At 38.1% G+C, this 26,600-nt stretch overlaps 1 protein-coding gene across 1 annotated transcript in view; it reads right to left on the minus strand.

The window, feature by feature from the left end:
* rab3gap2 (RAB3 GTPase activating non-catalytic protein subunit 2) overlaps positions 1-26,600 on the minus strand; it is a 67,301-nt gene that overhangs the window by 32,101 nt on the left and 8,600 nt on the right. Inside the window, exons 4-18 of the mRNA XM_033025379.1 lie at positions 26,434-26,515; positions 22,738-22,785; positions 17,221-17,296; positions 16,189-16,290; positions 15,681-15,780; positions 12,233-12,331; positions 11,518-11,666; positions 11,189-11,268; positions 10,070-10,159; positions 7,182-7,321; positions 6,527-6,743; positions 3,977-4,120; positions 1,692-1,774; positions 1,110-1,174; positions 942-1,032 (exon numbers count right to left, since the gene is read on the minus strand). Coding sequence (XP_032881270.1) covers positions 942-1,032; positions 1,110-1,174; positions 1,692-1,774; positions 3,977-4,120; positions 6,527-6,743; positions 7,182-7,321; positions 10,070-10,159; positions 11,189-11,268; positions 11,518-11,666; positions 12,233-12,331; positions 15,681-15,780; positions 16,189-16,290; positions 17,221-17,296; positions 22,738-22,785; positions 26,434-26,515 — 1,566 coding nt within the window. The remainder of the gene's footprint in view (positions 1-941; positions 1,033-1,109; positions 1,175-1,691; positions 1,775-3,976; positions 4,121-6,526; positions 6,744-7,181; positions 7,322-10,069; positions 10,160-11,188; positions 11,269-11,517; positions 11,667-12,232; positions 12,332-15,680; positions 15,781-16,188; positions 16,291-17,220; positions 17,297-22,737; positions 22,786-26,433; positions 26,516-26,600) is intronic.

The raw sequence follows: 26,600 nt of genomic DNA on the forward strand, positions 1-26,600 counted from the left end.
CTGGTCACCTCTGCCAAAGAGCAGTGTGGAAGTATCTTTCCCCCACAGACTGCAACAGTTCAAGGTTGTGAATATCAGGTTCTTTTGGGCAATAGTAGCTGACATTGCCAATGACATCTACATCCTCTGGCATCTCTACCCCTGACCTTATTTATTATAATTTAAATTGTTCATAAAATACTTGGGATTCCTACTGCATTACCCTTTAATCTAAACGGACACACTTCATTGTCTTCTGAATGTTTTGAATTCTAATTGCTCTTCAGAGTCAAGTATTTTGACATCTCAATATTAACAATTCTTACAATGCAATTATTTTTGCATTGAATAATGTTCTTTTATTTTTATGGTTCAAGAAATTTAACAAGTGGTATAACACCTACAGTGGCCTGAAATTATTATTTGCCATCAAATAAGCTTTATAATACTCTGTAAATCAAAGATTAAAGCTCACTGCTAATCCTCGGATGATATGAAATTCACATTTATTTTGAGCATTTTATCAAGCATTACATTTGAGAATGTAAATAATTTGAGTCTATTTACATAAGCAGTCAGTGATGTTTAAAGAAAAATCGATGAAGAGCATAACTTGACAGAAAATTAAATATATTGAGCAGTATTGAAACTCCAATGTGATATTTGTTTTATGGGAAGGAACAATTAAACCATATCAAATACGGAGGGGATCAAGAGCAGGAAAGGAAATAGACAATACAAGCTGCTAATGGTTTCAATCATGTATCATAATAGAAATTAGATAAAATTAAGAATCTAAGCCTATTTGCCAAAAGACATGAAACTTGTTTAATAATAGTCAGGTGAACGACAAATATGTACTTAAAAAATGCCACAACAGCATATACCAATATTATCGGAGAACAAAGAAAAATATTCTAAGCCTATTTACTTACCACACTTTTACTTAAATTTGGACCTACCTTGGTTCATTAAGTTGTCCAACAGTGCTTGGATTAAATTCGTTAAGCAAGATAGTGAGATACTTTTACTTGCTAGTAGTTTTTCTAAAGCCTGTGTTTTTAAAAGAAAAGTTATTATGACCAGGGTAAAAAATTAAAAGAATACTTTTTATACAACAGTTTAATTACCTGTTTTTTCATAGTAGGATATTTAATATCAAGAAGATGCATCTTTATCTCAGTCTCCAAATTTTCTGGCAACATAAATACAGAATACCAAATTGTGAAATGAATGTAAACTATGATAAACAAACACAGAAAAAATATATAACAGTTGATTTGGACCTTAATTCCCTCAACATTCATCCACACATGTAACAATACTGAGAATTAACATTTCAAAAGAACATATCAGGTATATGAGGAAAATAACAGTATCATTTGTTTGCAACAAATAATACATTCATGCAGTCGCTCCAGCAAATTGTTGGATTGCGGTATTGATTTAAAGGAGTAATGAAGAGCTTGATCTTTTCCTAAAATACATGGGCTTTTATGAATTTGCACATATAAAGGTAGTGTTAAAGCATCTTAATAATTACCTTCATGTCCTTGAATCCCACATGGAAATTTAGTTCTAGTCTGGTAACATTTGATCATTCTACAACCTTGGAACTCCAATTTACCACTTCTTTCTGAACAAATTATTAACAGTATTGTCATTGCAGTACAAATTGCTTTACAAATGAAAAGAAAAGATTTGATACCCACCAGGATTAGAGACTTTGGCCTTCAACAAAACAGTTAGACGCTTCAATAGATGCATATCCTTTGCTCTTTCACTTTTCTTATCACTAAGAAACAAAACAGGGTATTTTTAAAATAAATTTAAGGCTACTAATTCATTAAAATCAAACAGCCAGCCAATTTGCATATTACTATAGATATTTGCAAATAACCCAATGGGATATAATTTTGTCCAATAGACAATCCTGTCTCTTCAATAACGTTATTATTCACTAAAATTCAATTTAAAATGTTGGAAACAAATAGTTAATATGTTTTATCTTGGTGTTCAATACTGCACAGGTAACCTACTTGATAGCCTAACTTATCAGCCACAGAACTTTAATACTTGTCAATAGGTGTTGTATAGACTTGTAACATTGCAGGTGTGGTATAGACTTGTAACATAGTAAGACTGAGGATACCAATCAGGAAAACTAAACAGCCTGCCGAATATGAAGGTCTTTAAAATTATGAGGTAGCTCAAGATTGTAGACAGAAAAGTTGTTCCTACTTGGGTTCACAACTTGCAACTAAAAGTATGAAACCAAATTGGTTCATGACTTGCCACCTTTAAGTTACCATTGTTGATCTTTTTAACTATAGTTTTGATTTTTGTGCTTAATGATTTATGCAATTTCTGATGGTACTGCACAAACAGTGCCCTCCATAATGTTTGGGACAAAGATCCATCATTTATTTATTTGCCTCTGTACTCCACAATTTGAGATTTGTAATAGAAAAAAAAAATCACATGTGTTTAAAGTGCACAGATTTTATTAAAGGCCATTTTTATACATTTTGGTTTCACCATGTAGAAATTACAGCTGTGTTTATACATAGTCTCCCTATTTCAGGGCACCATAATGTTTGGGACACATGGCTTCACAGGTGTTTGTAATTGCTCAGGTGTGTTTCATTGCCTCCTTAATGCAGGTATAAGAGAGGCCTCAGCTCCTAGTCTTTCCATCACCTTTGTAAACTTTTATTGCTGTTTATCATCACGAGGACCAAATTTGTGCCAATAAAAGTCAAAGCAGCCGTTATGAGACTGAGAAACAAGAATAAAACTGTTAGAGACATCAGCCAAACCTTAGGCTTACCAAAATTAAATGTTTGGAACATCATTAAGAAGAAAGAGAGCACTGGTGAGCTTATTAAGCGCAAAGGGACTGGCAGGCCAAGCACCTGTCCGGCAGATCAGAAACACTCTTCAGGAGTCAGGTGTGGATTTGTCAATGACCACTGTCCGCAGAAGACTTCATGAACAGAAATAGAGAGGTTACACTACAAGATGCAAACCACTGGTCAGCTACAAAAATAGGATGGCCGGGTTACAGTTTGCAAAGAAGTACTTAAAAGAACAACCTCAGTTCTAGAAAAAGGTCTTGTGGACAGATGAGATGAAGATTAACATATATCAGAGTGATAGCAAGAGCAAAGTATGGAGGAGAGAAGGAACTGCCCAAGATCCAAAGCATATCACCTCATCTGTAAAACACGGTGGTGGGGGTGTTATTGCCTGGGCTGCTGAAGGTGCTGGCTCACTTATCTTCATTGGTGATACAACTGCTGATGGTAGTAGCATAATGAATTCTGAAGTGTATAGACACATCCTATCTGCTCAAGTTCAAACAAATGCCTCAAAACTCATTGGCCAGCGGTTCATTCTACAGCACTACAATGATCCCAAACATACTGCGAAAGCAATAAAGGAGATTTTCAAAGCTAAAAAATAGTCAATTCTTGAGTGGCCAAGTCAATCACCCCATCTGAACCCAATTGAGCTGCCATGCTGAAGAGAAAACTGAAGGGGACCAGCATAAACAAGAATGCTAAAGATGGCTGCAATACAGGCCTGGCAGAGCATCACCAGGGAAGATACCTAGCAACTGGTGATGTCCATGAATCGCAGACTTCAAGCAGTCATTGCATGCAAAGGATATGCAACTAAATAATAAACATGACTACTTTCATTTAAATGACATTACTGTCCCAAACATTATGGTGCCCTGAAATGGGGGGGACTATGTATAAACATTGCTGTAATTTCTACTTGGTGAAACCAAAATGTATAAAAATACCCTTTAATAAAATTAGACAACGTGCACTTTAACCACATGTGATTTTTTCTACTACAAATCTCAAATTGTGGCGTATAGACGCAAATAAATAAATGATGGGTCTTTGTCCCAAACATTATGGAGGACTGTATGAGAGATATTGGAATTATTCTTTAACTATTATTTCTGAAGGAAAAAATAAAATACCTAAGAGCAAGATGGAAGGGAACATTGATGGTTTTCACATTACCATCTGCTGGATCAATTAGACAAATCTGGTAAGTTTGTGGTTGCCATCCCTGGCTGGTAACGTTATTTAATCCCATTATTTTGTATCCAGGATATAATAACCTGCAAAAGAGAATACTTTCAAGTCATAAAATATACGAATGCTATACAGGTAAAATACAGAATAAAAATTAACCATAACATTTTGCAATTAATAACCTTCCCTTATCTTCTACTTTCTGGTTATGCAAACAATAAAGAATTCCCCTTCTAATCCAAATCTATTGCTGGTGTATCATTCCTTAAACAGCGAGACCAGAACACCCATCTGCACACAGGATCCCTATACAATAAGACCATTATATTTCTACTGCATGCAAACCGTTTTTTAATTAAGGCCAACATACAATCTGCTTTTCTTAATATTTGCCGTACCACAAGAGTTTCTGAACACCAACACCTCTCCATCTGTCAGTGGATAGAAAACACTTCAACTTCCCAGTTCAATGGAAGTGGATGACCTCCTATTTTACCACGTTATGATCCTTCTGCAATCTGCCAGATTCTCATTCGTTCACTTAGCCTATTTAAAATATCCAAACCCTCTCTGCACCCACCTTACACCCCACACTGTCAAATAGCTTTGTGTTGTATTGTAATCAAACTTGGATTTATTACTTCCCCTCATCCAGATCATTGATAAGGATTGTGAACAGCTGAGTTCTGCACCAATCCTACTCCTCTCATCACAGGCTTCTTATCCGAAAATGTTATTACTCTGTTCTGTTTACCAACCAACCCTCAATCCACACAAATATATTAACTCCAATAATGTGATTTAAAGGTAATCAATAATCTCTTGTATGGCACCCAAATGAAGACCTTCTACAAGTATAAAGTCAACTTTCGCTACCCAATCAAAATTCCCCTTTCATAAATACATGTTGACATTGTCATATCCAATTACTTTGCAAGTTTCATGTTACCATTTTGTTAATAAATGCCGATAGACTATAATTTGAGAAGCGTACTTATTTAATGTGTCGCCTACAGTGCCCTCCAAATCCACAATGTTTGGGACAAAGTCCCATCATTTATTTATTTGCCTCTGTACTCCACAATTTGAGATTTGTAATAGAAAAAAAATCACATATGGTTAAAGTGCACATTGTCAGATTTTAATAAAGGCCATTTTTATACATTTTGGTTTCAGCATGTAGAAATTACAGCTGTGTTTATACATAGTCCCCCCCATTTGTGGAGTGCAGAGGCAAATAAATAAATGATGGGTCTTTGTCTCAGACATTATGGAGGGCACTGTATGTATGCCAGTTAAATAAGTGATATTCAAGAAACGAAAATATTTGATTGGGTGGAACAGTCAGTCTGCAGTAATTTCAAATGACTCTCAAGATATTTCACCAGCAATGCAGACGTTTTCAACAAAAAATATAAATCTTTTCAAGGCTTCAGAAGCATAAAAATATGTCCTCTGGATCATTGAAATCCACAGATTTAATGGCTAAAATTGGATTCATTTAGAAAATTTACCACTGAATACAACATGGGCATCAGGATGACAAAGCTGCCTCCTGCTGGAGAAATAGATCATCTGGAAAGGCCTAAACTATCACTTCACCTAAATCGGCAGATGAAAAGCCAACACAACAGAGCGCGATACTCTACAAGATTAAAGACCTGCAACTCTGGCAAGATGCTGACCCTTTCAGCCTGTAGGATAAGACCTTGCATATTTCAACCTGCAAGTGCTGAAATACGTTTGTCATAAAAAGTTTTTATAGAGTGGGGCGAATGATGACTGGAAATAATTGGACACCTTGCTTGAGATTGACTTTGAGCCCCACCACGGAGCCGTGGACGTACCATAGGAGCCTGCGATCCCTTGTTTGGGATCGATGCTCCAACTGCGGCCTGCAGATTCCAACATCGAGGAGCTTGCAGACTCGGGTAGAGACCGATGTCGGGAAGCTCCAAAGTCGCAGAAAGTTCGACTAAACTCAACCCAGGGTCCGATCACCCAGCGCGGGGAGCTAAGATCCCCCCCAATGCGGGAGCTTGATCACCCCGATGCGGAGGGCCCGACTGCCGGCTACGAGAGCCAAGATCGTCCTGTCAATGGAAGGCTCGAGGGCCCCAACCGTGGGAGGACAAAGAAGGGAAGAGATTGAACTTTTTTTTCGCCTTCCATCACAGCGTGGAATGTGGAGGATGCACTGTGGTGGATGTTTATGTTCAAATGCATTTTGTGTGTTTTGTTGCTTTTTATTGGTATGACTGTATGGCAAATTAAACTCCTCGTATGTTGCAAAACATACTTTGCTAATAAAGTATGATTATGATTATGATATGGTTAGGAAGAGTATTATTTTTCTCTCCCTTTAAAATGGAAATATATTCATGTTACCTTAACTTTAAGATGCAAAATGGGTACTCTGCTCCCTTCCATGAATTCAAATGCAGCAAAGATCTAACAGAAAATACAGTGACTTCAGACACCATTCAACAAACCTGCAATGTTTTCCAACATTGAATGCTCCAACTCTAGGGCCTTGCTGAGTGCTCCACACTTCTAGGATTCCTCTCCTTGGAGCATAGATAACTAGGAATTGAGCCACTCGTCTTAGACCTGTGGGACTGCTGAAGGGGGACACATTACTTTTCTCGATTTCTCTTTCATGAAGATCTTCTACCACTTGGATCCAGCCGACCTCTGCATCACGATACCCTGGAGAACAGATTAGATTAAGGGGAGATCCAGCATGTACATTTAAACCTCCAAAGAATTTAAGCAGATAAATATTTTGCCATTTGGATGAAATATATTATCTTCCTGCCGAATACCAAGAGTGGCTTGGCAACCTTGCTTTAGCCTCAACAGATGCAATGTCTTTGGGTCATAACCAAAAGTTTAAACAAGCATGATATCAACAGAAATGCTTTATTATACAATTTATCTCACACACCTCAAATATGTGCATAGACGAAATGCAGATTATTCAAGAAAGGCTAATGTGCCTAATTAATTAGCATATTATTTCCATTCAGTCAATATTTTAAAATATTGTTTGCAGTGTTGAATAATTGGAAATAAAAAGTTAAAAATTAAGTTAGCAAAGCACTAGGAATATTTGTAAAATTGGTTTCAAATGGATGTTATCCTCACCTTTCCACATGCGTATAGCGACTCCTCTTACTACATCGAGTAATGTGACACGGCCAAAATCATCTGTTACAGCTGCCAGTGTGTTACAAGGTGATAAACAAATATGTTCTCCACGCCGACGAGAATCGGGAATCCCAAACCTATAAAATGGTAAATGGAATAATCCATAAACTGGCCTTTCTATAAGTTGCAACACTAGAGCCATTGCTATTTGTAAACGCAGTGCGAAAAATACTCAATTTCAAGTAAGTTTAAGGGCTGACCACACTAGATATCATTAGACAGATAATACTGCGAGACAATACCACAAGACACATTAAGAACCTGTGGGCATTGCACAAGAACTGCAAAAATATTAATTTGAGTTAACAATCAAAGCTACAAGTAAAACAGAGAAACCTGAGATTTTCTGCAAGGATAAAAAGTGCCCAAGAAGCTATTTTAGATATCTCGAGGACAGCTGGTGGGAAGAAATAAACACAATAATGAAAGTTCATGTATATGTAAAACTGCTGCTCGCATCCGATCACAACAATGTCCAGGAGTTTGACCCAACGACAATGAATGTTCATCAATCTATTTCCAACAGCGGATCATGTCGAACTTAGAGATGGCTGTATCCTATGTTTCTACTGCCCTCATCCTTCTCGATTACACAAGATTAAGAGGGGGCTTTAGATACCGACAAGTTGCTTCAGTACAACCGCGTCGTGGAGGGAATGAATGTTGGTCGAAGGAATGCTAATCAAGTTCTCTTGACTGGTTCCTTCCTCTGCTCTAACAATTCTATGAAGAGAGGGAGAGACTGGGCACGTGCATAAATCTTTGACGATAACAAGATGGGTTGACAATACAATTAATAAAGAAAATGGATCCTGCACTTAATAATTGGAGGAGTAATGTACAAAAAGCCATGAATGTTTGCTGAACATATACAAAATAATAGCCAGCTCCAATGGACTATTGAGCCCAATTTCAGCAAGCATGATTAATAAAGAACACAAAGGTACTGCATTAGATGTAAACATTTACGATAGAATACTTTGAGGGACTAGGGATTGTTATTATGTGGGTAAACTGAAGAAACAATGGTTATTTTCCTTATAGAAGGCTTAAAGGAGATTTCATTCACGTGAAATGTTCCACTGGCTGCAGCAATAATAACTAGAGCATTATCTACTATTAATAACAGGTAGATAGATTGGTAAAAGCGGCTTTTAGTACACTGGTCTTTGTCAGAAAGGGTATTGAGTATGGAAGTTGCGATGTAATGTTAGACTTGTACAAAACATATTGGTGAGGCCACATTTAGTAACATAGAACATAGAAAAATAGGTGCAGGAGTAGGCCCTTCGAGTCAGCACTGCCATTCAATATGATCATGGCTGATCATCTAAAATCAGTACCCCGTTCCTGCTTTTTCCCCATATCCCTTGATTTCTTTAGCCCCAAGAACTAAATCTAACTCTCTCTTGAAAATGTAGAGTCTTGTGTTCTGTTGTGGTCACCCTGCCATTAATGTCATTAAACTACAGAGAAGATTTACGACAATGTGGCCTGAACACGAGTCTGTGCAAAAGGAAAAGTTTGGGCAGACGAGGACTTTATTCCTTGTAGTGCAGAAGGCTAAGGGGTAATCTTATGGAGGTGCATAAAAGGGGAATTGATTGGGTGAATGCACACGTTTACCCCGTGAAGGGTAATCAAGGACCAGAGAAGATAGGGTTAAACTGAGGGGGGAAAGATTTAATAGGAACCTGAGGGAACACTTTTTCACCCAGAAAGTGATGGGTATGTGGAATGAGCTGTCAAAGGAGGGAGTTGAGGCAGAAACTATAATAGCATTTAAACAACAGTTGGATAGGTACATGGATAGGAAAGGCACAGCAGCGCCTTTACTTCCTGAGGAGGCTCAAGAAAGCCCACCTGTCCCCCCAGATCCTGACCAACTTCTACAGGTGTACCATCGAGAGCATCCTGACCGCCTGCTTCACGGTATGGTACAGCAGCTGCACTGTTGCGGACAGGAAGGCACTACAACGGGTGTGAAAACCGCGCATCACATCATCGGCGCCCCGCTCCCTGCCATGGATGCCCTCCACCGAAAACGGTGTCTGAAACGAGCTGGGAAGATCATTAAAGACCCCTCCCACCCCAATCATGGACTGTTTGCCCTCCTCCCATCAGGGAGGCGGTACAGGAGCCTCAGGTCTCGTACCAGTAGGATGAGGAACAGCTTCTACAATCATACCGTCGCATTGCTGAACTCGGAGTCCCGCCGATAGATTTCTCCGGTCCCTCCGTCCCCCATTGTTTAATTATTCTGCATTTTTTATTGTTCTGTATCCTCTTTTTTTAAAATTTCTATATTGCACTACTACGGACTGACGCAAAACTGCATTTCGTTGTACCGATACTCAGTATTTGTGCAATGACATTAAAGTTGAATTGAATTGAATTGAATTCAGAGAGATATGGATTAAACGCAGGCAAATCAAACTAGCTTACACAAGGCATATGTCAGCATGGATGAGTTGGGCCGATGGACCTGTTTCCGTGGTGTATGCAACAATGCAAGGGGAAAAACTTTTAAAATGTATAGTCTAAAAAGATTGCGAATACTGTGATACGTTCTTGTATACAAATTCATATCAACCTTAATGGAGAAATGTTCTAAAGAAAATAAACTATATGGCAGGCTTGTGATACTTGCTGGATAGCACTTGAAAAGATCTGGCACAAACTTGATAAATAAAACAGTCCTCTTCTCAACTGTGCTGTCAATAATTGCAAGATTTCATAGTTTCTTGTGAAACATTTTATGACAATGCTGCACATTGCAAATTGTTAACACTATACATCACTTCACCTACACACAATTTACCCACCTTACAGGAAGAGGCGTTGCAGGTTCAACTTTTGGTTTCTGTTTTTGTACTGTTTCTTCATCATGTTTGCTTTTCCAGCCAAGCCATCCACTGGAAAATGTACCAAAAGATCTCATGTAACACTTGATAAGGTAAGCTATAAGCAGGTTGGAAGTCTGCCAACCAAGCATTTATTTATTTTAAATATCTCCTCTATACTATTTACAAAACTAAACAGTATGTTTCAAAGGTCTTTTATTGTCACGTGTACCAATTAAGGTACAGTGATATTTGTATTACCATCCAAGGAAAACCAATTGTATCATGTTAAAGATTGTTTTAAATGTTGTTGAATATTATCACGTGAACAGCTTTTTCCATGGACAACATTCTATTTAATGCCTTGCCAATACATTTTAAATTCTGTTCTCCTGCTACTTGATCCCATAATAAATATTATTATATTGCCAACTAGCACTTGTTGAAAATAATATATTTGCAAACACATGACAAGGCCCGCCACATGTAGATTAAATACATTACAATTGAACACAGGAGGATTAAAAGTTATAGAAGGAACACAAAAGGCACGTGTCAAAGTGATCACTGAAGGGAGGCATGTAATGTAGATAATTGAGTCGCTGCCGCACAGCATCAGAGACCCAAGTTCAATGCTGAGCTCAGAAGCTCTCTGCATGTTGTCTGTGACTGCATGGGATTCTTCCCACATCCTAGGGACGTGCAGATTGGTTGGTTAATTGGCCACGGTAAATTGTCCCATGCATGTAGGTGAGTGTAAAATCTGAGGGAAGGGTTGACAAGAAAGTGCACAGTTGATGGAAAAAGAGGGGAGAATAAAATTATCATTAATGTAGGATTAATGGTTGATGGTGGGCCAAAGGCTCATTTCTGTGCATGTGATAATATCCAGGAGGCAAAAATTTCCAAAGGCTTGAAAACTTAACACCTTGACCTTCCTCAAAAGCATATTTATAAAAACTGTTAACAGCCATTTATGACACAAATCAAGCCAATGTCATTGCACGTGGACAAACTTATTTAAAGCAGTTCACATGGCACATAAATCTCAAATATTAGTTACAGTGAAACTTAAACGTCAACAAAAAGACTGCTCCTTACCTAGCCGCATTAAATAAAGCTGATGTGAGCTTGCTTGCAACTGCTAAAGCAACGTGTGATAGCAAAGGCTGTGTGCTACCCTGTAACCCAACAAACAGCATGTCAGAAGATCCTGAAGATGTGACATCTTTGAACTAATAGTCCCAGAACGTTGCCAGCACAAATGTAGTGAAATATTTTGTAGTGAAATATTTTAATTCTATGTTTAAAATGATTTAAATGCAAACACTGTTCCATGGATGCACTACTATTCACAAAAGTCCATTTAAATACACAAAATGTTGGAAAATAAGCAATTTAAACGAAGACAATGTCATAGACACACTTACCTCCAAAGAATAGAAAAAACCTGTGAATGGACCAGAGCCAACTGTTACATATGCCGACATGGCTGGTGGGCTGCTCTTTACAGTAGCATTTACTCCACCTAAAATAGAAGCAGTCTTCAACTGATCAAATGGACACAGGGTCATGATTCCTGGTGTGAAAGGTAGAGAACATAATGACACAAGTGAAAATATATCCCCATACTGCAAATAATCATTTCAAAAAGGTGGTGGGAGATGTAATTGCTCTGAACAACATAATTTATTTTCTATTGATTATGCATCCTCACCCAAGTAATAAAAAATTAAACAGAAAATGAAGCATGTCGTGGAAATAGATTTCTAAATGCCATTATAAAGTGGTATTATTGCAATACTGAAAATAAAGACGCATTGATAAATGCGCGGAGCATTTGAAATTACTTTTCAAATAATTCAAGTCCATTCCTATTGATGGCGGCAGATGTGACGGCTAAACTATCCACAGCATCAAACTTAGGTTACCTTCTTAAGATCATTTTGCCTCAATTAACCATGTATTTTAATACGTGCCTTTAAAACTACTAGTTTGACCAAGCTTTTGGTTATCTACTTCATGCATTTACTTCATGTTGCTCAGTCTCCAATTTTACTTGAAAATATTGCTGCATGTTTAATGAATGCAAAGGTCATTTGGCTGCAAGCTTATTCTGCTCTTGTGAATGGATTTTTATATTACCTATGCTTGTATGGTCCACAATCATATCAACGTCCTGTAAACCCCATTTTTTGTATGTTAAAGGTGGAGGTTGCACACTTTCAGCACCTGAAGCTGCAGCTGTAAAAAGATGCAAATTAGAAAAAAATATAGCAAACTACGTTGTTTCTTACGAGGAACCTACTGCAATTATTCACATTAGTCCTACAGATGGTATATATTACAAGGACAAAGTTTGCTGGCAATGCTCAAATGAACAGCTAAACTGAACCATGTGACAATGCAAGGAACACAAAATTAGCTGTTTGATGCTTTGCTTTTTGAATGAGTTTCTCAGAATGCTGCTGTTACAACAATGCCAGTCATTTACTGACCATCCACAATAGCCCCAAAGGGGATGGTGGTGGTGAGCAGCTACAGGAATCATTGCTGACCTCCTGCTGAGAAGTTATAAATAACATTGCAGGCAGGAAATACTAAAATTCAAACTCAGTAACGATGAAGAAAACAACAATACATTTCTAAATCATGGTAATATTCAGCTTGAATGGAATTCTGTAAGCAGAGATGTTCCCATGCACCTAGTCCTCTTGTCTTTCTCAGGGTCAGGGCTTGTGGTTTTGAAAGGTGCTATTACAGTAGTCTAAGTGAATGCAATGTAATAGTTCAACATAGTTTAATGGGTTGCTGTTCAATTGGTACTTTATTGCCACATGTACCTAGATACAGCGAAATGCTTTGTTTTGCAAATAATCTAGAAAAAAACAGACTATGCCAAAGCATAATCATTAATAAGTCAAAGAGTGATATTCTCTTAGATATTTCAGTTTCCTCTCAGATCCCCAAGGTGGTAAGTTATTCCTTGTGTGCGAGTGACAAACAGGAAGGTATTGGTGAGCATGAGAGAGAATTGGAAACAGGAAAATAAATGGAGAATGGGATCGAGCTGAGAGACTGCACAGACTTGACAGGCCAAATGGCCTCATTCTATGTAATACAGTCAAAAAATGTTGCCAATTCATAAAGATTGTGATCTGTCATTGATGAAGTCGATGATCCAGTCCCCTGAGGTTGATAACAAGTTAGGAGGGGATGATGGTGTTGAATAACAGCCTGACACATGTGTTCTTATTGTCCAAGTGGTCTAGTGCAGAATGGAGAGCCAGTGAGATCAGTGACCCCAGTTGATCTATTGTGGCGGTAGGCAAATTAAAGTAGGTCCAGGTTCTTGCTAAGGTAGGAGTTGATGTTGCATAACCACCTTCTCAAAGCACTTCATCACCATAGATGTTAGTGCCACCGGTCGGTAGTCATTGACTTCTACTAATTTATTCTGCCATGACAGAGCAAGGGCACAGGAAAGGTAGTGGTCAATTAGATCTATCCCTCATGCTGGTTCACTCACTACTATTTCCATCTGTGAATTTGGTACCAAGCCACTCTTGGCTATGGATAAGTCTTAGTCCTCCACATGGAGGACATTCCCTGACCATACTCTTTTCTGTGTTTCTTCCATATGTTATTCAATATGGAATAAAAACCAGTTCATTGGCTGAGAAAAAATGACAACGTTTCCTTGTCCACACTTGAAAGAGGGTTACAAAAAACCCCCCTTATTTTTAATATTTCATTCTCAGGATTCAAGATGACAATATTTATTTTGTATTAACATTTTTGTTAGAAATGTTGCATGTGATGTTCATAGTCCTATAATGCCATTTTGAATGTCAAGGAAATAAATGTGGACAGTGGATCTGTCATGGGTAAGGGGAACACACCACTGTCCTACTGAATGGTGGAGGAGACTCAAGAGACTGAATGGCCAATTCTTATTTCGTAGGTTATGATGTTACAAACAAGTAGTTGAAGGATCATGATCTAAAAATGAATAGATTTTATTCCTCATAATGATGAATACTTTATACACAATTCCCCTATCAGTAAAACAGCCCCAAGGTAAGGCTCCCAGAATCGGACAGTATAAAATAAAGGATTGTGAGGCTGTGGACTTACATATTCACACACAATCCGCCACTACTGGACATCATGTCCTCATTCATCCACTTGCCTGGCCATGGCCTCATCTCATTGCTTACTTTTCTACCATTTACTTTCCAATAGTGCTTAGTGTTAACCTCAAGCATGCTAGCAGTGATATTATGGAGCTAGATTGTGCAGAACCCAGTCATGCACATACAATAACGCTTCCAACGTCTGTTACAAAACTGAAATAAAACGTTTTGCACCAAGATAAAGTAAATGCACAGTAATAATTTTATGACCTAACAGAATAACTGTTTAGTTGAAACGTGGCATACAATGCTACATTTTCTGATTTAAGATTTTTATTATACACAATTCTATTTTTGTGCATTTCACATATTCAGTGCATAAATTATATTTATGCAAGATGATTTTCAAGATTCCAGGTTCATCATAAATGAACTCAACAAATACCAAAATCACTATTCTGGTGTTAAGGAAACTGCAAATTTACCACTAAGCAGCAACATTACTGGAACAAAACAATTGATCTCAAAATATTTTCACATGAGCACCACAGCTCAGAGATAATATTTGTCACAAGCATGAAGCATTAAAGTGTTTCCAAGCAAGTTTATTTTTTTGATATGCATTCACCAAGAAAAGTAGCGGCAATTTAAAGGCCAAATTATGTCAGATAATCTTGCAAAGGCAGACATCTGTAATTTCCTGGCACTACAGTCAGATTTAAATGGAGCATTCGTCAATTCAAAAGAATAATCTGGTGCAAACAAAAATTAAATACAGGCAACATCTCCCCTAAAACCAAGGGCGGTCACAGTGGCTTAGCGGTAGAGTTGCTGCCTTACAGCGAATGCAGCGCCAGAGACCCGGGTTCGATCCCGACTACGGGTGCTGTCTAAACGGAGTTTGTATGTTCTCCCCGTGACCTGCGTGGGTTTTCTCCGAGATCTTCGGTATCCTCCCACACTCCAAAGACATACAGGTTTGTAGGTTAATTGGCTTGGTAAATGTAAAAATTGTCTCCAGTGGGTGTGGGATAGTGTTAATGTGCAGGGATCGCTGGTCGGCAAGGGCCTGTTTCCGCGCTGTATCTCTAAACTAAACTAAAAACTAAACAAAAATATTTTTTAAGTTATACAAATTTTGCAAGGAATTAAAACTGGACTACATGGGTCGATGAAAGGATCATAGTTGCGAGTGTTTTATTTCAAGAAATGTTTTATGTTGTATATCAGGTAATGCCTTATAACTAAATAATTTTTCCGTTATGCTCTTCCGAAATGATATGCAAGTTCAGGAGTTTGCTCAGTACAAACTCCTACACTGACACATTACATGGCATCATCAATTTAGCATAAATTTAACATAAAGCCATATCAAACAGAAGCCCAAAATGTAACTTATACATTTTACTTTAATTAATATACAGAACAAAACATTTATATTTCTTTATGAAAAGTACCTCTTGCTACTTGATTTCGACAGGCACGAAGAGACTGAAAGAGGCTGAATCCATCTATTGTCACAAGGGCAAACGGATACAGAATACTCAGTTCTTCATGCTTTGTGGCAGAGAGGGAGAAAAGAGGTGGGAAGGAAGGAAATGGAAATTACAATTCTAGTCAACAATTGAGATATCAGGATAATTTACTAATTTTTCTCAAAAACAGCACATAAAAAAAACAATCTACTTAAAATGTACCTGATCACAACTTCATTATATTGAATTGTATTCCCTCTGCAATCTATTCATGCTTAAAATACTCCACTATAAATACAAACTAAGTAATTTGGTCATTTTTTTCAACACCACAGCATTTAACTACTATGATATAAACATAGTTTATAAACATAAACATAAACATAAACATGAGGCATCCAAAGAAAAATTACTAACTGAATAATTATCTAGTTTAATAATGCTTATGAATGGTCTATACTCAAAGAGCATTTATCCAAAAGTTTGTTACCTGTTCTGTGACACCAGGATGCCTGGGTATCTCATAGGTTCGACATTTCAATTGCAGAACTGGATCTTCATTTAAAAGTTGGGCCAAAAGAAGAACTCCATTCTGCAACAAAAAAACATGCTTGTGAAAACATGGAAATTAACATAATTGCCAATGTCAGAATTTTTGAGAAAACAATTAGGTTTAATACATTTCATTAACTTAACAATAAATGATGGGCTGAATTGTGGGGAAAGCAATTTGACACCGCATATCATTTAAAAATTCTGTAACTTTGGATCCAAAACAGGCAAATGGGACCAGGGTGCGTATGCCAAGACATTGGGTATTTTTAAAGATAGAATTGACAGAAGGGTGTCAAAGGTTACGGGAGAAGGCAGGAAATGGGGTTGAGGGAAAAATAGATCAGCCCTGATCGAATAGCTGAGTAGACTCGTTGGGCCAAATGGTCTAATTCTGCTATGTTTTATGGTCTTATCGTTAGACCATTCAGCCTAAGCTTCAATATTTTGAAATTTAAAAAAAAAATGTTTTGTTGATGCGTTATCCTACAAACTGAAATATAAATACTTTGTCATCTACTATATTATTACAAAGGGGCCTCCGATTTATTTTATTCAACTTGGCTCTAGTTAATAAATCTGGATCTAGATGTCAACTATGTCTGACTCGGAGACCCCACTAAACTCCCCAAGTGTGGAGCCTTCAATTCCTTGCAAATTTTCTGGATCGCAAGTGTAATCATGGATAAATATTGCCTTCTGGGACTTTTTTTGTAAATAGAACATGAAGGAAGGGCAGTCATCTTCAATAGGCAAATCTACAACCTGTTACAAACAATTTCCAGGTATATATTATATATTTGAGGTGAACATAAACACAAATAATATGTAGGTTACTGGAAAACTATGTCATTCTATAGAGCATGATTAAAAATCTTCCAATAAATTAACTGAAGTTAAATATTTAATCTGAATATTTTTTTTAATTAATGTTTGAATTCCCCTCAAAGTAAACATTTGAATTAATTACCTCTGTGTAAAATCGTACATATCCAGAGGTAAAACCAACAATTATACATGTCCAGTCTGGTCGTCCCGTGGAACTTCTATCAATTGTAAAAGAGATTGTTATTTAATTCAGCGTTTTCAGAATTAAATCATAAGCTGCATTGCAACAAGTTTTTACAAAATTATTATTATCATGTTCTAGGCCACATTCTCACCATAGGTGTAGCTATGACATTTTTATTCTTCAACAGTTTGAAAACTATCAAGCAAATTTAGCACAAGATTCTAGGCTGATAGTTTTGAACAGTGGAAAAGGAGCAGTATCAGAGACTCCTTCAAACGTGATGTTAAATTTAATTCCCAGCTGCTTTCCACAACAGGAGCATTAAACATTATGTGCAATTATCCTTAAGTAGGGAGATGAATCATAACAATTTAGCCAATATTCTTTAACATTATTAAGACAACAACTTCAACAAAGTGCAGAGGCCATAGGTGCAGTTTGGTTTAGTTTATTCAGTAAAGTTGCTGAAAGTAACATTCATTTTCCTTTAAATTAGGAGAGAAAACTAAATGCCATCCCCATGACATTATTGGCTTAGTTGAATTTGGCATCAAACTCCTCTGATCAATACTGCCCAAAAGTTGAACTGAACCCAACTATATAAAAAAGGGTTTAAGAAGGAACTGCAGATGCTGGAAAATCGAAGGTACACAAAAAAGCTGGAGAAACTCAGCGGGTGCAGCAGCATCTATGGAGTGAAGGAAATAGGCAACGTTTCGGGCCGAAACACTTCTTCAGAATGAAGGGAGCAGGTCAGAAGGCATGTATTCTGTAGCTCGAGACTCAACACTGGCCTGGGTGATGAAAGATCCAAGCATACTCAAGCAGCCTGACATCATCTAGTGTACTTAGTCTATTTGACTGGCACCCAATCTTTTTACATACAGTGCATTCACAAAGTATTCAGACCCCTTCACTTTTTCCACATTTTGTTGCGTTATAGCCTTATTTTAAAATGGATTAAATTCTACACACAAAACGAAGAAGTAAAAACAGGTATTTAGAAATTTTTACAAAGTAATTAAAAATAAATAACTAAAATATCACATTTACATGTATTCAGACCCTTTGTTATGACACTCAAAGTTGAGTTCAGGTTCATCCTGTTTCCATTGATTATCCTTGAGATGTTTCTACAACTTGATTGGTGTCCACCAGTGGTAAATTAAATTGATTGGACATGATTTGGAAAGACACACACGTGTCTATATAAGGTCCCACAGTTGACAGTGCATGTCAGAGCAAAAACCAAGCCATGAAGACGAAGGAATTGACCGTAGACCTCCGAGACAGGATTGTGTCGAGATACAGATCTGGGGAAGGGTATAAAACAATTTCTACAGCATTGCAGGTCCCGAAGAGCACAGTGGCCTCAGTCGTTCTTAAATGGAAGAATTTTGGAACCACCAGGTCTCTTCATAGCGTTGCCGCCCGGCCAAACTGAGCAATCGGGGGAGAAGGGCCTTAATCAGGGAGGTGACCAAGAACCCGATGGTCACTCTGACAGAGCTCCAGAGTTCCTCTGTGGAGATGGGAGAACCTTCCAGACGGACAACTATATCTGCAGCACTCCACCAATGGTAGAGTGGTAGAGTGGTCAGACGGATGCCACTCCTCAGTAAAAGGCACATTACAGACCTCTTGGAGTTTGCCAAAAGGCATGAGAAACAGGATTCTCTGGTCTGATGAAACCAAGATTGAACTCTTTGGCCTGAATGCCACGCGTCACGTCTGGAGGACACCAGGCACCACTCTTCACCTGGCCAATACCATACCTACGGTGATGGCAGCATCATGCTGTGGGGATGTTTTTCTGCGGCAGGAACTGGGAGACTAGTCAGGATCGAGGGAAAGATGAATGCAGCAAAGTACAGAGATCTTTGATGAAAACCTACTCCAGAGCGTTCTGGACAGACTGGGGCGGAGGTTCACCTTCCAACACAGCCAAGACAACGCAGGAGTGGCTTTGTGACAAGTCTGTGAATGTCCTTGAGTGGCCCAGCCAGACCCCGGACTTGAATCCAATTAAACATCTCTGGAGGGTCCTGAAAATAGCTGTGCATCGACGCTCGCCATCCAACCTGACAGAGCTTGAGAGGATCTGCAGAGAAGAATGGGAGAAATTACCCAAATACAGGTGTGCCAAGCTTGTAACGTCATACCCAAGAAGACTTGAGGGTGTAATCACTGCCAAAGGTATCTCAATAAAGTACTGAGTAAATGGTCTAAATACTTATGTAAATGTAATATTTCAGTTATTTCTTTTTAATTACTTTACAAAAATTTCTAAACCTGTTTTCGCTTTTTTATTATGAGGTATTGTGTGTAGATTGCTGATAAAAATACTATTAGGCCAACAGCAAATGCTAACTCACTGGCTCACCACTCTGCTATGGACCACCTGGCTGACAAGAACACATACGTCAGGCTGCATTTCATCAACAAAAGCTTGGCCTTCAAAACGATTATCGCCTCCAAGCTCATCACCCCCAGCTCCGAGACCTGAGCCTCTGTATCTCACTTTGCAACTGGATTCTTGACTTCCTCACTGGCAGATCGCAATCAGTTACATCTTCTCCATTACCACAACAAGACCTGACTGTGCATTTGGACCTCCTTGCTCTACTCTTTTTACATTCGAACATGTGCCTAAGCACTCAACATTAACAAACATCAAGGAACTCATTGTGGATTTAAAGGGTAAGCCAGGAGACCATGCGCCAGTTTTTATTGGTGGGTCAGCGATAAGAGTTAGCAGCTTCAAATTCTGGGATGTTCACATCTCAGTTGACCTGACTTGGGCCCAACATTTAAATGTAATTATGAAGGCGGCACTTTTAGAAATAGAAAGAGATTCAGCATGTCACCAAATACTCCATAATGAACTTTTCCATATGTACAGTAGAAAGTATCTTCTTTGCAGTGGCCTCTTCCATCAAAGAGACCCATGATTCAGGCTATGCTCTCTTCTCATTGTTACCATCAGCAAGGGATATAGAAGCATGAAATCCCACACCACCAGTTCCAAGAACAGCGATTTTCCAACAGATTCTTGAACTAACTGAGACAACTCCAATCCTACCTCAGCAATAGAACATTACAGATCACCTCTCGTACTAAGACTGTTTTACAATTGTGTTTTGTGCCATGGTTTTTATTTTGTTGTTTTGCACAATCCGCAGGCATTTCACTGCACATCTTGTATGTGACAAATAAAGTTGACTTGACTCTTTCACTGTTTTGTAGAATGTGTCACTTGTGTGTAACTACAATGCTGCTGCAGCATGATTTTCATTGTACCTGTACCTCACCATACTTGTGCATATGACAAACTCAACTTGATCCTAGCAGATTACCAATGATTGGAGTCACTTAACAGCACTGTTGAAAGACATAACCACCAAGCAAGTGGTGCAATAAGTAGGATGGCAAACGATAGTTCAAGTTAGACACTCAGCGGGACAGGCAGCAGGAGATGTGTTCATCTTTTCGTTTGGACAAACAATTTGGAAAATGTTCCATCTGACAGCTACACTGAACAGCAGGGCTAGAACTACAGGTAGTTCTGGATTTCAAGTTTTCCACTAAGATATTTTACCCCATAACCTCAGGCAAATCCAGCACACTCAAATGTATGTAGATAGTAAGGAAATGCAGATGCCCGTTTATACCAAAGAAAAACACAAAGTGCTGGAGTAACTTAGCAGGTCAGGCAGCTTCTTTGTATCACGTGGAGCTAATTGAATTGGCTGGAGAATGATTTCTGTGAGGAAAGGGAATGTTTAAGGAGGTTAATTATCCCTTTGGCAGTTCTGCCTGAAGTAGTTGCAATAACTTTGAGTATTTTAAACAAATATTTTGATATAGTCATCAACAGGGAATGTTTATAGCTTTCTGAATTACTCGTAATTGTTATTTGCCTACAACATAGCTGGATACAAAATTTTAATTAACAGTAGAATTGATCAATTGGTTAATGTAGAATCTTATTATTCACTTGTATCTCTCTCAAAAGTTCAGCAGTTGTTTGGTATCTCATTGTTGCGTATGACTGTTATTTTGCATTCTTGACCCTGTCATGATGTTAATGGTAGTGAGAAACACACCAAGGTACAAGCGTATAGATTATAAGGAAATAATTTTACTATTGAATGGTGATACATTGTCCATAGTTTAATCCGCTTGATAGGTCCCAATTTGCACGGCAACTTTCTTTCCCGATGCCATGGTGGAATCAGCTCAAAGATTGTCAAGACTTCATAAAGTCTCATCATTAATTTTTCAGTTTAATTAGGAATAATCAATAAAAGTAGATGACATATCAAAAGATAGGATGCCATCTTTAATTAAACTAAATGTGATATATCAAGAATAGTGGAAAGAAGTGTATGCAACTTCATAATTGGCAAATAGATAATCCCCTTATAAGGAGCCAAATTACAAAACAAAATGGGTTTGGGGTGTGAAGAACAAATGTTACTGATCAACAGAGCCAATTGCAAAAATAAGGATTTGGTGTTTGAAAACAATTATTTCTCAACCGATCACATACTAACAAGAAAAGAAAATGACGACAGCCAGAATTGGGAATGAGTTTTATTAAAAGGATGGTGAATAGATAACATCTAATGTTAGCATGTTTACATCACATCTTTTTCGAAGATTTGGATTACATACTTCAATTTATTCACGTTAAATGTAGTATATTGTGAGAACACATTGTGCTATTATTTTCTTTGCCTTCCCTTCCCCAATGTGTCACATGGCACCTCAATATTTTACGGTCAATGTTAATAACTTAAAGTAATAGTAAAAGTAACAGGTCAAAGGATATGGGAAGAAGGCAGGAACAGGGTACTGATTGTAGATGATCAGCCATGATCACAGTGAATGACGGTGCTGGCTCCAAGGGCTGAATGGCCTACTCCTACACCTATTGTATTAGCGATGTTGTTTTCTCTGGATCAAAAGCCGAGGGGAGACCTCATAGGAGTTTATAAAATTATGAGAGGCATCGATGGGTAGGCAATCAGAATATTTTTCCCCAGAATGGTAATTTCAAACTCTAGCTTAGCTTTGAGTTTAGAGGGAGGAAGTTTCAAGGAGATGTGTGGGGCAAGTTTTTTAAATTTAAAACACAGTGGTAAGTGCCTTGAGCCTGATGCCAGGCACGGCAGTGGAAGGAGATGTGAAAGTGGCAGTTAAGAGCTTTTTAAATCGGCACAAGTATGTAGGGAATGTTGGGATATGGATCACATGCAGGCAAGAGGGATTAGTTTAATTTGGCATCACGTTCAGTCCAGACATCATGGGCCAAAGGGCTGTACTGTACTATTCTATGTTCTCTGTTAACCAGTCTCAGCTGATGAATTTTCTAACCAAAATGTTGGTAAAATAACGTGATCTACTGTAAGCAACTTTTGTTTTATCAATACTTATGTAGCTGTACCCGGATCCTCAAATAAAAATACTTACCTCTTCTGGCTTGCTAAGGGTATGCAAATAGCACTACTGACACATTCACTGAAAGAAAAAAAAAAACAGGACATCATATCAGATGTTTAATATCTATGGCATATCATAAACCTTAACCAAATAAATTCAGGGGTACAAATCATGGTTTAATGAAGTTAGACAACCAGAACAAAGTTATTTTTGTTTATAAAACTAAACTTTATATAAAACACAACTTTAGAATGTTGAAGACTGTCCCAATGTAACCCAACCTCGTCTGTTCAATTTCTAATTATGGAAAAAGGCTCAAACAAGCAAAACCCTACACTAAAAGCAGCTAATAGGTTAGACATCCGTATAAATTTACAGGCCAATAAGCGTTCGCTATTCCGAAAAACACAAGGAATCATGGGATTTGTCAAAGGTCATTTGTGATAAAGAAAAAGCGAACAAACGTTGGCTGTGTATAAATTGTTAACTATTCTGCCAATGAATTAATCTAGAATTCTGTCAACTCAATAGCTTCCTTTCTTGGTCTACTGTTCACACACTACTGACAGTCCCAGTTCTGACTACTGTCCCAGTTCTAGATCAGTTCATTTTATTTATTTATTTGTTCCGAACAAGTAAAGACATAAATAGGAATAAATAACAACAACAAAATCGAAATAGTCAAACAATTGGACAATCCAGGCAATATTTGCAAAGCAATAAAAAGCATAAAGCAAAATTTAAATGTCCAACACTTTTTCTTTACAAGCTCGAAAAGGAGTGAGAAGAAGAATAACTTATTTAATCTCACCCCTTCTCCCTAAACCCTTCTTCCATATTTAATAATTAATTAATTAATAATAATACCCCAGACAATTTTTAGAGATGCATACAAACATATATATACATACAACTGATATACACTTACAAGTAATATGTATGAAGTAACCAAAAAACATAAATAAATAATAAACATTAGCGATAATGTTGTTTTCTCTGGATCAAAAGCCGAGGGGAGACCTCATAGGAGTTTATAAAATTAATCTGTAATTATGAGATATTCAAAAAGTTAAAGAATTTATTATTTTCATTTAATCCTTAATGTGTTTGCTACAAGAATAAGAAAATATTACGTGTTTGAAACATTTTCTTATCTTTATTCATAATTTATGTGTAAAAATATATTTAATCTGAGGAACGGGGGTGCCAGGTTGCGAGGTGTAACAGCGAGAGAGAGAGGGGGCAGATGAAAGTGGGAGACTGGACCGGCGGAGAGACATTCTCGGCAGCTGAGCTGCTGCGTGTGTGCAGTGGCAGCCCCAGGCTTACAGTCAGCGCAGAAAAGAAATACTAACTCCAGCTCAACTATGCTCCAACCCCCAAGGAACCCGTTGCCCGACTGGCCGGGACCGTCAGCTGCACCTCTCGCCTTATCCAATGGCTGTCGGTTAATCCCCTCGGTGCCGGAGAAAGCCGAGCACCAGTCACCAATGGGGATACACACAAAATGCTGGAGTAACTCAGCGGGACAGGCAGCATCTTTGGAGAAAACGAATAGGTGACGTTTCGGGTCGAGACCCTTCTCCAGAGATGTTGCCCGACCCGCTGAGTTACTGCAGCATTTTTGTGTACCCCCGTTGATGACTGGTATAATAACCCTGTATAACTCGGGAGGGCAGCCAGAGTGAGAATGGAACCCATATACCCAGGCTGAGGGGGGCCGGACTGTGATTCATTAGATTGTCACTGCTGAGATTTTTGCATGGACCAGTGGAGAAGGGAGGAATAGTGTTGCTAAGTCCAGTAGCAATACAACAGCTCTTGCATCATCGAAGACCCGGTTCGATCCTGACTACGGATGAAACGTAGGTCTGTATACACACAGCAGCTCAGCTGCTGAGAATGTTTTTCTTGAGTGACCTATGACCTGGGCATGCGCAGTCGGAATACCGAACACGCTTATTCAATATACCTGCAAATTTTAAATATCGTAACCACTTCACCGATGGTCAATAGTAATCGACCCAAATTTTACTGAAAAATTATAGACACAATCTGTATATCCCCCCCCTCCCCCCCCCCCCCCCCATGTAACTCAGGAAAATAGGAATTTCTATACCCATGTCAAACTCCAAAGTTGCTGTCAAGGTACGAGATCAGTGAAGACCTCTTTGAATAATCAATACTTGATCTGACCATCAACATGGTTCTTTCGGCTACTCTGCGTACAGGGCAGGCTATCAGCAATCCATCCCCCACTCTCAGCCACGCCAAACAATGCTATTTACCTTGTCATAATAGAGATTTGCCATAAACATCGAATAATGCTTCTCCCGGGTGCTTCCTACCAGTGGAACCACACATGATATGCATGACCTTTTCTCAAGAGGTCAATAATGAGGCAGTTCACAAATGATCACATGATCTAAGCTATTAATTTTACTCCCAGTGTCATATTTTTCCTAATGTACAAATGTTGCACAAAAACACGTGTAAGAATTTCACTAATGAGAAAACCCTGTATTAATACTTTAACAAGTTAACTGAATCAATTAATATTGATTATGTGAAATATATATATTTTTCTAATTGGTCTAATTCTACCAAAACCTAGTTTTCCAAAATGTGATGTTCTTTGGAATAAGTTGCAAACATTTGTGAGGGGTTTAAAATTAACTACATTCTCATGAGAGTTATAAGGGGAGTTTGTGTAAATTAAGTCTACACTATGATGAGGTTTGATAAAACTCGGGAAAGTAGTTTATCATTCCTATTATCAAATAAAACATTCGAAGGGTTGTATTTTCAACCTTCCAAAAAAAATTTGATACATTTGGCTCAAAACTAAGATCTTAACAGCAATCTAATTAAGACAAATCAAAAGCATTTTGCAGCTGCTAGCTTTCAATAATATCTCTTACCACAAAAGCAGCATAATGCAAACTAAAGGAATTATGGAATCCCAATGTTGTTGCAAGGGTAGAAGGAAGCTGTTGTTAAAATCAATGCAATTATTCTGCTACATCTGTCAGACTGCTAACTTTATGGTATTCATTGACCCTATGTACCAGAGTGACAGACCACTAGTTGATTTACATACAGACTGTTGAATGGCAAGTGACCACGTTTATCCTCACACAAGGAATCACACAAAAATAACAAAAACAAAAACAAAAATGCTGAAGATACTCAAATAACTTCTGTTGATTGACGAAAAGAGTTAACCTTCATCAGAAATCAGATTAAGTTAGATTGAGCATCTGCAATTTTGTTTTTACTATTCAACATCTGTACAGCTTTGGTCCACGATTGTTCAAATTGAAGGCAACCATCATAGTCATAGAGTGAAACAGTGTGAAAACAGGCCTTTAAGCCCAACTCGCCCACACCACCAACAATGTCCCAGCTACACTCGTCACTTTTGCCTGCACTTGGTCCATATCCCTCCAAACCTGTCCTAACCATGTACCTGTCTAACTGTTTCTTAAACGATGGGATAGTCCCAGCCTCAACTACCTCCTCTGGCAGCTTGTTCCATACACCCACCACCCTTTGTGTGAAAATGTTACCCCTCAGATTCCTATTAAATCTTTTCCCCTTCACCTTGAACCTATGTCCTCTGGTCCTCGATTCCCCTACTCTGGGCAAAAGACTGCGCATCTACCCGATCTATTCCGCTCAAAAGTACAAAAATTAAATCGATTACTTGTTTTAATGTATACTTACCCTTCTTCAACATTCAAAGCACCGCTCCAGGTAACACAATACTGCATTTCATTTTTACCTTTTTCATTATTCTTCCATTTTGCTAAAATACAATTAAAGTGAACACTCAGATTTGAAAGATTTATTTCTGGAAGCATTTTAAACATTTTAATTTTACAAGCAGAACT

Source organism: Amblyraja radiata, chromosome 8 (genome assembly GCF_010909765.2).
Source record: "Amblyraja radiata isolate CabotCenter1 chromosome 8, sAmbRad1.1.pri, whole genome shotgun sequence".
NCBI classification, from domain to species: domain Eukaryota; kingdom Metazoa; phylum Chordata; class Chondrichthyes; order Rajiformes; family Rajidae; genus Amblyraja; species Amblyraja radiata.